General features: G+C 37.8%; 1 protein-coding gene across 1 annotated transcript in view; it reads right to left on the minus strand.

Moving 5' to 3' along the window:
- Positions 1-9,295, minus strand: part of LOC110054366 (T-complex protein 1 subunit zeta-like) — a 41,225-nt gene extending 31,930 nt beyond the window's left edge. Inside the window, exons 1-2 of the mRNA XM_089280565.1 lie at positions 9,110-9,295; positions 470-533 (exon numbers count right to left, since the gene is read on the minus strand). Of these exons, the coding sequence (XP_089136691.1) occupies positions 470-533; positions 9,110-9,246 (201 nt within the window). The 5' untranslated portion in view covers positions 9,247-9,295. The remainder of the gene's footprint in view (positions 1-469; positions 534-9,109) is intronic.
- Positions 9,296-12,960: the final 3,665 nt, after the last annotated feature.

Below are 12,960 nucleotides of genomic sequence, written 5' to 3' on the forward strand. Positions count from 1 at the left end.
TTTTGAGAATAATACCACATAATTAAATTGAATAATTCCAAGAAAAACAAAAATAATAATTCAGACACTGGTTTCCTGTTGCATGCTATCATAAGTGTATCCAAATTTTCTCCACAAAATAATAGAAAAAACTCTTTTCACTTTGCACTGCTTGTGAAACTACTAGAATGAGAAATACCTTGAAGGACACACCTTGTTTTGAACTCCATACAGCTTAGGAATAAAAATAGCAACCTGTCCCTTTGCATTCTTGTGTTTTGTTTTGTTGTTGTTGTTTTTTTCAGCGCAAAATGGTAATTTCAGGAATGTTTGAATTTGTTTCTGAAGTCAAGACATTGCTGACTCTTGGAATCCATTTATTAGTTGGTATTCCTTTGGATGTTCCTTGTTAGGTTAATTCTGTCTGGTACTGTACATGTAAAGGTGTTGTGGTTATGCAAAATGACCTTTTGATTATTGTTTAACCCACCATTTCATGGAGTAGTACATTTCCATCTTTGGTCAATTTTATATCTCCTGCACCTGACACTAACCTATCACAATAACAACAGTTTCATGTGAGTTATTCTCATGACTTGCAAGTCAACAGAAACTGGCGCTGTACGTCATGCAGTATATCAACAAATCTTGGTTTATAGAGTTGACCTCTACTTGCTAACCATAAAACAAGGCAACCAAATCTAAAGGAAACTACTGGACTTTGTCAATATGTTAAATATCCATCTGTAAAACCTTGGTAGTTCATATAAAAAGGCTGATTTTAGTGGTTGAAAGTCAGCTCAACCCTCCATGTTTTAATTTTTTTCCTTATTGGCCATTTGGCCACTAAATGTTTATTTTTGGTCGCCAGAGAAAAATCTTAGTCACCAACGTATAAAAATTAATTGAAGGGGTGAGTGCAAAACCATGCTAAGTGACAATTTGGGTGAAAAAAAAAATTTTCACGAAAGGGCTTGAATTTTTGCATGTGGTCTTCAATGTAATAGAAAAACGTGGTCCTGTATTTTTGTCGCTGGGTTTTGCTTCGTTTATAAAGACGCCACTAGGAAAACCGAGTGGTTTTTCTACATACACAATATCTCAAAAACGAAGCGAAGCTTAGCGGAAAAACTACGGGACATTGTTAAACATACCTAAACAAAACTGCATGCGAAATTTGGAGTGTTTTCGACAAAGTTCACTTTTGATTAAAACACCTAGCGCCCTTTTCCCGCCGAGGTCTTCAAATAAACGAAGCCGGGCCTTTGTTATGATAAACAGAGCCGACCCTTTGTTATAATAGCCAAGCCAAGCCTTTGTTATAAGTCGAAGTCTCGCCTCGGTTTATTATAACAAAGGATCGGCCCGCCGCGACTGCAAGGACTTTGATTTTACTTAGAAACCAGCAAAATGTCAATTTCACGCAACTTATATAAGCTCAAATTTGTTGATTTCAGGTCAAAAGTGGTTAAAACGTTGACTCATGTTAACACGCGACGGCAAGGATGTTGATTTCTCTTAGAAAGCAGCAAAATGTCAATTTCACGCAATGTAAAAGCTCAAAAATGTCAATTTCAGGTCAAAAAAGGTTTAAATGTTGATTTCATGTTAACCCGTGACGGGAAGGTTGTTGATTTCACTTAGAAAACAGCAAAATGTTGATTTCACGCAATGTATAAGCTCAAAAATGTTGATTTCAGGTCTAAATAGGTAAAAATGCTGATTTCACGTTAACGCATGAAGGCAAGGATGTTGATTTCTCTTAGAAAACAGCACAATGTTAATTTCACGCAACGTATAAGCTAAAAATTGTTAATTTCAGGTCTAAATAGGTAAAAATGCTGATTTCACGTTAACGCGTAACGGCAAGGATGTTGATTTCACTTAGAAAACAGCAAAATGTTAATTTCACGCAGCGTATAAGCTCAAAAATGTTGATTTCAGGTCTAAATAGGTAAAAATGCTGATTTCACGTTAACGCGTGATGGCAAGGATGTTGATTTCACTTAGAAAACAGAAAAATGTTGATTTAACGCAGCGTATAAGCTCAAACATGTTGATTTCAGGTCTAAATAGGTAAAAATGTTGATTTCACGTAACACATGATGGCAAGGATGTTGATTTCACTTAGAAAACAAAAATGTTGATTTAACGCAGCGTATAAGCTCAAACATGTTGATTTCAGGTCTAAATAGGTAAAAATGTTGATTTCACGTAACGCGTGACGGCAAGGATGTTGATTTCACTTAGAAAACAGCAAAATGTTAATTTCACGCAATGTATAAGCTCAAAAATGTTGATTTCAGGTTTAAATAGGTAAAATATGGCGGCCGGAAAATAGTGTTAACATCTGGAACTTACTTTGGTTATCTGGGACAATGACTATCTGCACTGAACAAATAAACATTCCAAATACAGCAACGTCTTAAATGGCTAAAAATCACGAGATAAATACATATTTTTCAACAAATGCGATCGTAGCTTTATGTCATGCACCGCCTAACAGATTAACAAATTAACCCTTCTGCGCAACGTACGGGTCTCCATACATCTGCATGTCCGCTGATCCCAGAAGTCCAAAACACTACAAATCATGCCGATATGAAATAAAATCAAAGCAACCTGGATCACAGATCTATGTTACAATCGATCGCTACTTGTTGGCCATTATTATCATTAAATGAAAAAAGCTGAAACAATCTAGTTACCAGTTCGAGAAACGTGAGCAGAACGTGATCACAATGCATGCCGGGAAGGGTCTTTACACCTCGTGCGTGGGAAAACATGGCGGTTGATACAAGACAAATTTTATAAGTCAAAAACCAGTTCTCGCTTTCCAAACTTTGACACTAGCAACGCTTGGCAAATGGGCCACAACTCACCAGAGGGTATTTTTCTTGGGCAAGAACTGCTCTTGGACTTTGCTGCCTGGCTCGATCTGACTTCGAACGCCAGTAACACGATTACGGTATATCAGCTACCTTCGAAGTTTCAGAACACATTTTGATTCTTTAAAACGTGCCGATGACTTACGGGTTTATCGAGGCTTTATGATGCCTCTCAACCACCAGGCAGGCATACAAGGTACTTTAACACAATGCTTAAGATATTAGTTGACAGAGCTCTAACGCGGCACATCTCTTTTTTGTTCGATGGTATTTCGTTTGCCGCTCGATTGATTCACGTGTTGTGCTCACGTCACAATAGCCGATGGAAACAATCTGTTCCCAGATTTCCGCTCTATATATGCTGTGAGATTTGATTTTGACTTCATACACTATAAACAGTCTGCCTGTTTGCTGTTCAACAAATAAACTCCTAAAGACGTGGCTAGGAAAAGCCAAGTACTTTTGCATACGTTATAATTCGAAAACGAACCAAAAACCAGCGACAAAAATACAGGGCCGCGTTTTTCTATTACATTGAAGACCACATGCAAAAATTCAAGCCCTTTCGCGAAAATTTTTTTTTTCACCCAAATCGTCACTTAGCATGGTTTTGCACTCACCCCTTCAATTACTTACCGATACTTAATAATCAATATCAATTAACTTATTAATATATTAATTAATAAATAATAACTAATTAATATGCCATCCCTGAGCTAGTTTAACAAAAAGTGTTTCAAATAATATATTTTTATTATTGATGACTACATTAAATCACAGTTATTTCCTTTTGAAGATTTAACAAGTCTTCCTGAACTCCGCTAAGCATGTTAGGTAAAGTGACACATTCAACTAACTGAACAGAAATGGTATAAGCAACAGGTTGAAAAAAGCCACTAAGAGCAGACAATAACAGCAACAAGATCTTCCATCAATCGACCTACCATTCACACAAACATACTGAGCTAGTCGTGAAATATACACACCACAAAGCATCAGTGTGTGCAATTTACCGCCATTTCTAACACAAAAAAACACAGAATTACAGTCAAAGCTCTCATCATAAGTGACCACCTCTAATTACGACCACCATTGTGAAACCCCGTTTGAACTGTGAGCCAAACCTTGCAATGAAAAGCTCTCGTAAGCGACCACTCCTGTAAGCGACTGCAACCACTTTTGGGATTACCCAACTGGGCTTTTAAGCTCTTGTAAGCGAACACTCAGAGTCTTTTACATAAATGAATCAACACTTTAATGAAACTGCACACTGCACTAATAATTTTTGTCTAAAAAAATTGAACATTAAGTTTAGCCGTGCCTATACCAGATATAAAGACAGTCATTAAACATTAATTTCTTTTGTTTTTTCTTTACAAATTATTAATGAGTTTCTGAAGCTCTCGTAATCGACCACCCTCTATTGTTTTACACCATGTGGTGGCTTGCGAGAGCTCATTCCTGTAAGCGACCAGCTCTAGTTACAACCACTTTTGCGAATTTCCAAGGTGGCCGCTTAAAAGAGCTTTGACTGTATTGCGAATTTTAATTCACATTTACAGAGCAAAACACAAGTGTACAATGTAGATGGCTCAGATTAAACCAAGTAGCAACAACATGATAGAAAGTGTTATCCAATATATCTGAACAAGGCTAAAAACACTTTTCCACTCATCCAGGATAAGTACATTTTCCTCTCAGGCAAGTCTTTCTCTGCTCACTTACCCCATGGATAATAGCCTAAGCATACCAAAGAGTAAGTTTTAGGCTCATGGGTTATCAAGAGTTGAGATGAAAGTCTTGAAAATCACATACTGTAGTGTTGTGCTATTGATTGCATGATGCATGTTTGCAGTTCAGAAGTGGTTACCTAGCACATGATCAAAATCTGCCACAATTAAATTTCTTTCCACAGTTAAGGTTACTTCAAACCTTCGCTGGTGTCCTCCAGAAAAAAATTCATAGGTGCGCTATTTTCAAGGAAACCCCCACAATCTATATATCAACATAAAGGTTATAAAATGTAGAATTCGATAAAATTATGTTTTGTTTTGGATTTTGTTTTCCAGAGTCAGCAGAGGCCATCAACTCCAAAAAGACTGACTGACGTTCCAGCGAATTAATCGGGTATCAAATGCGATCGTTCATGCAAAATAACTGTGCAGTGTTTATCACAAAGCCTCAATCTCCAAAAACGTGTCAGCATTTTCTTTTATTTCTATTGGTTATCTTTTTATAGATCTGTCAAGTTCGACTATCAAAAAATTCACGTAACGTGTTGCGCTGAAGGCCACCACAAGGAAAGTATTTAAAAAAAAGGAATTCGCCGACAACCTTTTGTTCCATATCTATCAGTGAATGTTCTGACCAAATTTCACGGAAAACCGTCAAATCTGCATACCCTATTAATTCATTTAAAGAGAAGGGATTCTCTCGAAAAACAAGTGCGAGTTTTCGCCTTCTAAAGATTCATAAACATATCATGCCTTCACAGAGGAATGTGTCAACTTGAAAAGCCACGAGCCAATGAAATAACAGAACCTTTAGCGTTCATGGTGTGCAAACTTGAGCTTCACGGACTTTAATTTTCTTGACCAAAAAAAAATTGACCAATGTAGCCCCATGAAGGTTTGAAGTAACCTTAAAGAATAGCTGTGTTCGGCAGCAAAAATGCTGTGAAAGCACTGTTCAATTTTTTGCAAGCATTTTCCAGGTTCACAGTATAAAACCAAACATGACATCAATGTATGTACGTGTGCATTGCCTCTCTCTCAAAAGTAAAGTTCAGTCAAGTGGAATGAAGTTCATCGCATACGAACCACTGCGAATTCATTCCTTCTCATAATGGGTTTTTCGTTTCATTTTCTTTTAGTCTCAGTTTCAGTAGATTAAAATGGCAGAACAATTTAGTTTACAAGTGAATTCATAATGCTCAGAGCATTTTTTTCAGTCTGGATGATAATCCACTCAAGCTCTCCATTTCAAGTTAGTTGCCAGCTCCAAAATTCTAGTCACCATGGTGACTAAAATGGTCGACAATTGGAGGGTTGCACCTGACAAAATCAATCAGGTGTCAAACAAATCTCCTCCACTGCTGCTTTTTGGGACATCTCAAGAAATGGCGGCTCACATCTGAATCCTTTCCATTTTAGGAGGTTTGCATGCGATCTGTTGAACAGACCAACCACTTAAACACAGAGTGAACCTAAGGGAAGGACACGCCACCTTTGAAGCAATTTGTTGGCTTTTCTGTGTAATGGTGAAAAGCCGAAATAATGGTCGCACATCAGTAGAAGTTGTGAAGAAAAAGCCTTTTTTTTGTTAAAACAACAGCGTCATTTATGTAGAATAAAACAAAGTAAATAATAAAAATACAGTGAAAAACAGAATTTTAATAACCCTTTGGAAGATGCCTTTGGAAGAACAAACATGTAGGGGCCAAACCACCCCCCAAATGTTTCGTCAGTTCTTGGTTATTTCATATTATTTCGCATTACTTAAAAAGTATTGACTCTTTCTACACCAAACTTAGCAGATGAACAGGAGACCTATTGCCAATTTATATTTGCATGAAAAATGTCAGTAAATGTCAAAGTTGTGACATCGCAGTGATGACGTCATGTTTTTTGCCACTTTTGATGCTTTTAATATGCATATTGTTTACAATGTGTTCAAAAGAGCACATCAACGGGAGTTGAAACCTGAAAAAATTTTGTCCATATCACAAAAATTAAGTGAAATATGGCATTTTTAATCATGAAAAATAACTCTGCAAAATATGGGTTCCCCCCCTTGAGAAAAATCCCCAAATTGGAGCCATAATTTTGTTCCAGCAAATGCAGCTATGTTGCATATGTGATGTGCCAGATGACTAAAGCAAAAATAAAGAAGAAAATCGGAATAAAAAATTGTCCCTCTAGTGTTATTGTGTTAAAATTAGTTTTGTTACGTCATAACCTGTGAGGTCACTCATTTTTTTACTGTTAATACCATCTTAACAGAGCCGAAAATCAAATTTCCAAAACCATACGATTTTTGACAACATCAAGCTTTCTATTTTTCTAGATTATTAGCCTTCCTAGAAAAAAACTGAACAAAATAAACCAGAGAGACTGACCTGAGAAGGACAGTATGGTTAAGCAAATTCCAGGGGGACAGCAAAAAGATATTTAATTTACCATATCTCGAAAAATAATCGTCGTAGCAAAAAACGGTTTCCGCCATTTTACTCCTCAAGTCAAGGCCTTTCCAATGACATAATCTTTACATCAGATTTTACAAAAAATTAGAGCACGTTTTGCTGACGTCATCAATTATGACGTCATAATCTGACATTTTGTCACAACTTCCAAATTAAAATAAACTGGAGAACAAAGAAAGCTCATCTGCCAAACTTGGTTCAGAAATATATAAACCAAGCAAATATAGCCTTCATGAAACATTAGGGGGGTGGTTTGGCCCCTGCGTGAAAAACAATGAATTCTCTTTGTCCGTTCAGCAATGAGTTCATAGAACATTCAAATTTTGCCACTAACTAAAATAGCAAAGCTGACACCTGCTTTCAACGAGCTTTCTGTTTCCATTTATCTGAGCATGCCGAGAGTGAAACAAATCTCATAAGAGGTGATTTTTGTGAGTCTGCAAACACAGACAGATTTTGGTGGGATGTTCAAAATTATTCAGATTTATGAGCATCATGACTGTGCAAATAAAATACAAACTGAACAATGCTGAGTTATTCCTTTTCTATATTCAGAGCAAAGAAATTTAAAACAAAAAGGGAGACTTTGCAGAATATTGATGTTAGAAAGGAGAAGGAAGACCTGTGGCTTAATGCAATAAAAACAAAAATAAATTATAGTCATAAAAGACCGACTGAATTTGAGCAGTGAGATTACAACAGCAGCAAATGCTCATCTTTTGGAATCTTCTTTAGATAGCTGGCTGAAGAATAACCATATTACCATGGAAATAATAATATTTTGTTTTGGAGACGGCTTGAGTTACATTCAATGCAACTTCTTTGCAATGTACAAATCCAGCCACGTTTACAATTTACCAGCCACATATCATCATCTCGCACATTATTACCTTCGCAGTCTGCTTGTATCTGGGGTCTTTTACAAGTTGCAGTTTCCTAACTTATTTCTCAACGGCATTGATCCAGAAATGAACAGACACTCTATTTTCTTCAGGCTGGCATCAAAAGTACTAGACAATGCAAGGCATTTTACTTGAGTAAACAGCTCGAAAAAAGATGATATGCTTTCGCAGGTGGAAAAACAAAATTATGAAGTTGAATTTAAAAAAACAGTCAATTATCTTTCTGAACTCTTTTCCTGAAGCTATTGTTTTTTAATTCAAAAGGTATTGCTTGCTTCTAAAAAAAGAACCAGGAAATTACACCTGATCACTCTCCAGAATTTTGTGGCAACTTTGTACATGCTAATTAGACCTGAGTGAATAAACCAATCAAATGGGAGCACTGGTGGCCCATTGGGATTTGTGATTGGCAGGCTGAACACCTCAGCCTTGCTATATAGGATCACTCCATGTTTAACAGCAGAAGTGTGAATGACATAAGCTTTCACGCTAAAATCAGGATGTGGCAGACAATCACTAGTGTACTGATTACGACAGCCTGCAGGGATTTCTAGCTTTTGTTTCACGCTGCCAAAAAATAGGAAATCCGTTTGTGTTTATCACAGCCAAAAACCTTTGTGAATGAAAGCCCCAAGTGCTTCACATTCTCATTGCTGTGTCCATCTAATGAACGAATATATATTTTCTGAAAAAGTTATAATTTCGCTGAAATTATAAACGTCAACTACTATGCTAACGACACTTGTAAACAGTAAATTGTTCGTTTGCAAGACTAAAGTCTTTCTAGTGATATCCAGATCAGAGTGATCGGCTCAATGGAGTCTGAAATATATTTCGTCACCACTGATTCACTGGATGGTGATTTATCCGCAACGCGCCCCAGAATTGAACGCATATGAAAGCGTAGACAAGCCCGTCTACAGAGTTTTCAAGGAACAAAGTTTAAACCGAAAATAAATACTGAAGCTATAAACGGGCAAGAGAAAACTGCATCATAAGGTAAAAACGATGCAAGTTTTCCTCGTAAGCAATTAAGCTTTACAGTTTCAAAACCATATACGAACTCTTACGTACAGCCGTCCTCCAGCACGTGTTCAAATTAAGCTTACTTTACAAAAAGCAAGAGATTTTTCACTTACATTTTCATTGTACCCTTGGGGCCTAAATTTGTTTTAAGCACATCTTGAAGTCCTCTTGCTGCGGTGATATTTAGATGCAACGCCGCAGCTGATCTCGCAACTTCAGCCTTTGGGTTAAGTGCCTTAACTGCCGCCATGTTGATTGTCAAACCTCCAACCCAATGGATTGTGGGTCACCTCGACGAAACACCCTCTTTAGACTAACACCGCGGCAAAACGTATGCGCATGCGTCAACTTCAGCATTTCCGGTTTGCCCGTGTTGTTCGGTGGTTCAGATTAATTTTGCTGTTCGCCTCGCGGTGTTTAAGCTTGTTGTTGTGAATCAGCAGCCACAGATAAAAGAAGAAAGGACCACAAATGTCCAAAAAGCATATCCCCCCACTAATGAAAAATGGAGTAGGTAAATTTTTAGTGAAATTTTTCATGAAGTGGGTGCTCATAGGGTTCCTGGACACCCCTCTAACTGAATCCTCGGTGTGGAGATAACATTGCAGTACTACTGAATTTCAATAAGTATATGTGAAACTGACATTAATTTTAGACGATATTATTGGTGCAATTTTACGGGTTTGGTCTTAGGAAAAATAGGTTTGTCAAGTGGCATAAAGTTCTTGTTTTGCTGTCTTTAAAATTATTATTTTTCTTTAAATTCGTTTGGCAATTAATTTTTCAAAATAATATTTCCCAGCTTCTGTGCTACCTTTTTCTTTACACAATATACCAATTTTAGACTGAACTGCCTGAGGTGGCTTTTTGCTACCTGCACCCCAACAATTAATTTTAGTGAAGCAATTGACCGTACTGTACTGTAGTCAAGAAGAGTAAAATAAAAATGTGAGGTACATTAAATGCAAATAACACTCCAACATCAGTACTGCGATATAATTTTATAAGTACCTTTTGAAGTTTGTCATCTGAGGGACCGTTCATTTTTTATGAGGGAGGGGGGGCTGGTGGGATTTGGGAAGCACCATTTAAAAATCGGATGACCCCCCCTCAGCTTACCAATTTTTTCACATGGCCCCCCCTTATAGCGGTCATTTTTTGGGATGACCCCCCCCCAAAAAAAAAAATTAAACAAACAATATTTAGATTTCAACTTTTTTAATATTTCTCTAATATCCCCCTACTTCACGTTATTGTGCTCACTATGAAGACAATATTTACAATCCCAATACTACAGAGAGCTGTTGTTTAAAAAACAAATCAAAAGAAGGAGAAGTCAATTTCGGATCTCCTAGTTATGGCTTGCCCTGAGCGTGTGGCATTTGGCCTCTCATTGGCATCTTCCTCATCTGAATTGATGGATGCAAGAATGACGTCACTTGAGTCATCTTCTCCCCCAGAGTCAATGGTATCACTGTCATACTCATCATTGTCACTTTCATCCGTTTCACTGCTGTCAGCACTTTCCCTGTTGTCATTTTGTATCAATGTCCTGGCATTTCTCAGTGTTGGTTGGCTAGCTCTGAGAGGACTCTTCTGCAGCAAGCATGAATGTCTTTCAATTGCCTTTCTCACTCTTGCTGCTTTTCAAATGTTGCTTCAGCCCGAGGTGGTTCAAGTACTTGTTTAGTTCCGGAACACGTAGCTTTTTAAGCTTGGTTGCATCTTCGCACAACTCAGTCCAAGGATAATCCTCATATGATTTATCTTTTGCGTCCCTACTTAACTTTGCCTTTTCTTCTGCTCTCTTTTTCCTTTTAAATTCCAGCACTTCAAGATGCTGAAAATAATCCACCAGAAACTTTGATTTGACAATAAACTTGCCTGCAAATAGAGCAGCGCTCTCTGGGTCAGATAAAACCAGCCTGCCACTTCCATGCTCTTTCTTCGCTTGGACCCTTGGCTGCCAGTCATCTGGATCACGCCCTTCTTTTGGGGTCTTCTGGTAGGAGAGGTAGTGGTATTCTGGTAGGCAGGAATGGTCAGGAACTGGTTTAGGGTATATTTCTATGGGTGGTCCAGTCCATTTACAACAAAAAGAACAAATTTCTCCTACCTTTTCTCGACAGGACAACTTTAGAAACTCCCTGTAGTTCTCCCCCTCCTCATAGTGCTCATTCATAAACCTCTCAATCTTACGGGAGTAACAGTGGCCTAGAACAGAGTCTTTCCTTGCTCCTGCATTGTGATACTGAACCAAGCACGAAGTGTTGTGAAAAAACTGGAAATCTGTGGATGTGTTGTGTGAAACACATTGTTACATTTAACTTACAGATGTCTTAATTTGGAAGGTTTTTACCTCTACTCTAGTGATAGGCATTTGTGACCCCTGTTGGAACAAATGGCATTCTAAAGGAATTTTGCAAAGCCACGAGAAACGATCGTTAAAACAGAAAGCTGTTGAAGTACAAGAAGATGAGCCGGTAAGTGTTAATTTTTGGTCAGTGTTCCTATTTTTATCTGGACATTAAAAACGCATGTATGTTTCACTTTTATAATGAGAAACTTCTGTATTTTCCTATTGTGAAGATAGCACCTAAAACTGTTTGAACATTTTTACAATAGTATGTGTCTTTTAATATATCGTTTGACTCAGGTCTACATTTCACTACACGAATACAACATCAAACGGTTACACGAACCATGATCATTCAATAATATCAGTTCAATATAATAAATAAAAAAAATCGTCTTTCCTTTTCTGGTAGGTCACTAGTTCCTCCTCTGTTGATGATACAACCATACCTCAGGGTCTCCGGAAAACAAGCCTTGGCTATATTGTTAATCCAATCGGGAAAAGAGCGCATTACTACATGAGCATCATGAAAGAGGCTCACTCCAAAATGCGCAATAATGGCGAAAGCGACGAGTCGTATAAGAAAAGGTTTACAGCTGAACGATCCAGGCAGTTTGACATCTTACAAGCAAAAGAAGCAATCTTTCTAAGTGCGGATGGCTGTTCAGAAAGGGCGAGTGAGTTTTCCATGCCAGGGTACCAGTTGAAGCCCAGTGATGGAAGAAAACTGAACTTCTCCATCAAAGAGCACAGAGCAATGGTGGAAAAGTTGAATGTCATATTGAAAGATGTAAAGGAACACGATTCCACACTCTTTCAGTCCAATGGGCTTGCGAAGAATTTGCCCACAGTTTTAATGTAAAACAGATCAAATGTATAGAAGCTAAGTTTACGACGGTCACGCAGGACATGGAAGCACTAGAAAATAAGAAGAGCAATTATAACAGCATATTCAAGAGCATACTCAAACAGCACATCAACAAAAGGAGAAGGAAAAAAGAAAACCGCAGAAAGTCAAATGAAAGAAAGAGGAAGCGGACTGAAAACAACGTCCAACGAGTTTAAGGAATCTGTGTTGGAAACCCGCTAGGAAATGATCTTCCACAATGCCTTGTGTGCCCTCCTAGAACGGCCGTCCCGGAAGAGTGTATTAAAGTTGAGGATGTTGCCACGTCGTTATTTAGAAGAGATGGGCCATACATCGCACAGCTCTTGGAAGGGAATTATTTTACCAATGCTGCAAGAAGCAGAATCACCACAAACCTTGAGCAGGAAGTCAGAGATTATGTTTACACCCTCATGTACCCTGAAGAGTACACTCTGACGGAAAGCATTGCTGCTTCTTGCAGCATTGGTGAAAGAGACTCCCATAGCAGCACAAGCGGCGACGAAGAACTCGAAGACAGCGAAGATGAAGATGAGTGCCAGTGAAAGTTGCATTCGAAAATAACAGTGTTAAATACTTCTTTTCAGTAGCTACAAATGCTTTTTGTCGCCAAACGTTCTTTTTAAAGGAGAAGGAAAGTTTGTAATAAATTTGTATCCTGCCTTCTATGTTTATTCTATAGCAATTTTTTTGATATCCAAACATGATGCCATTTTAAAGTT

Source organism: Orbicella faveolata, unplaced genomic scaffold (assembly GCF_042242905.1).
Source record: "Orbicella faveolata isolate gen_17 unplaced genomic scaffold, um_ofav_v1 contig_47, whole genome shotgun sequence".
NCBI classification, from domain to species: Eukaryota; Metazoa; Cnidaria; class Anthozoa; order Scleractinia; family Merulinidae; genus Orbicella; species Orbicella faveolata.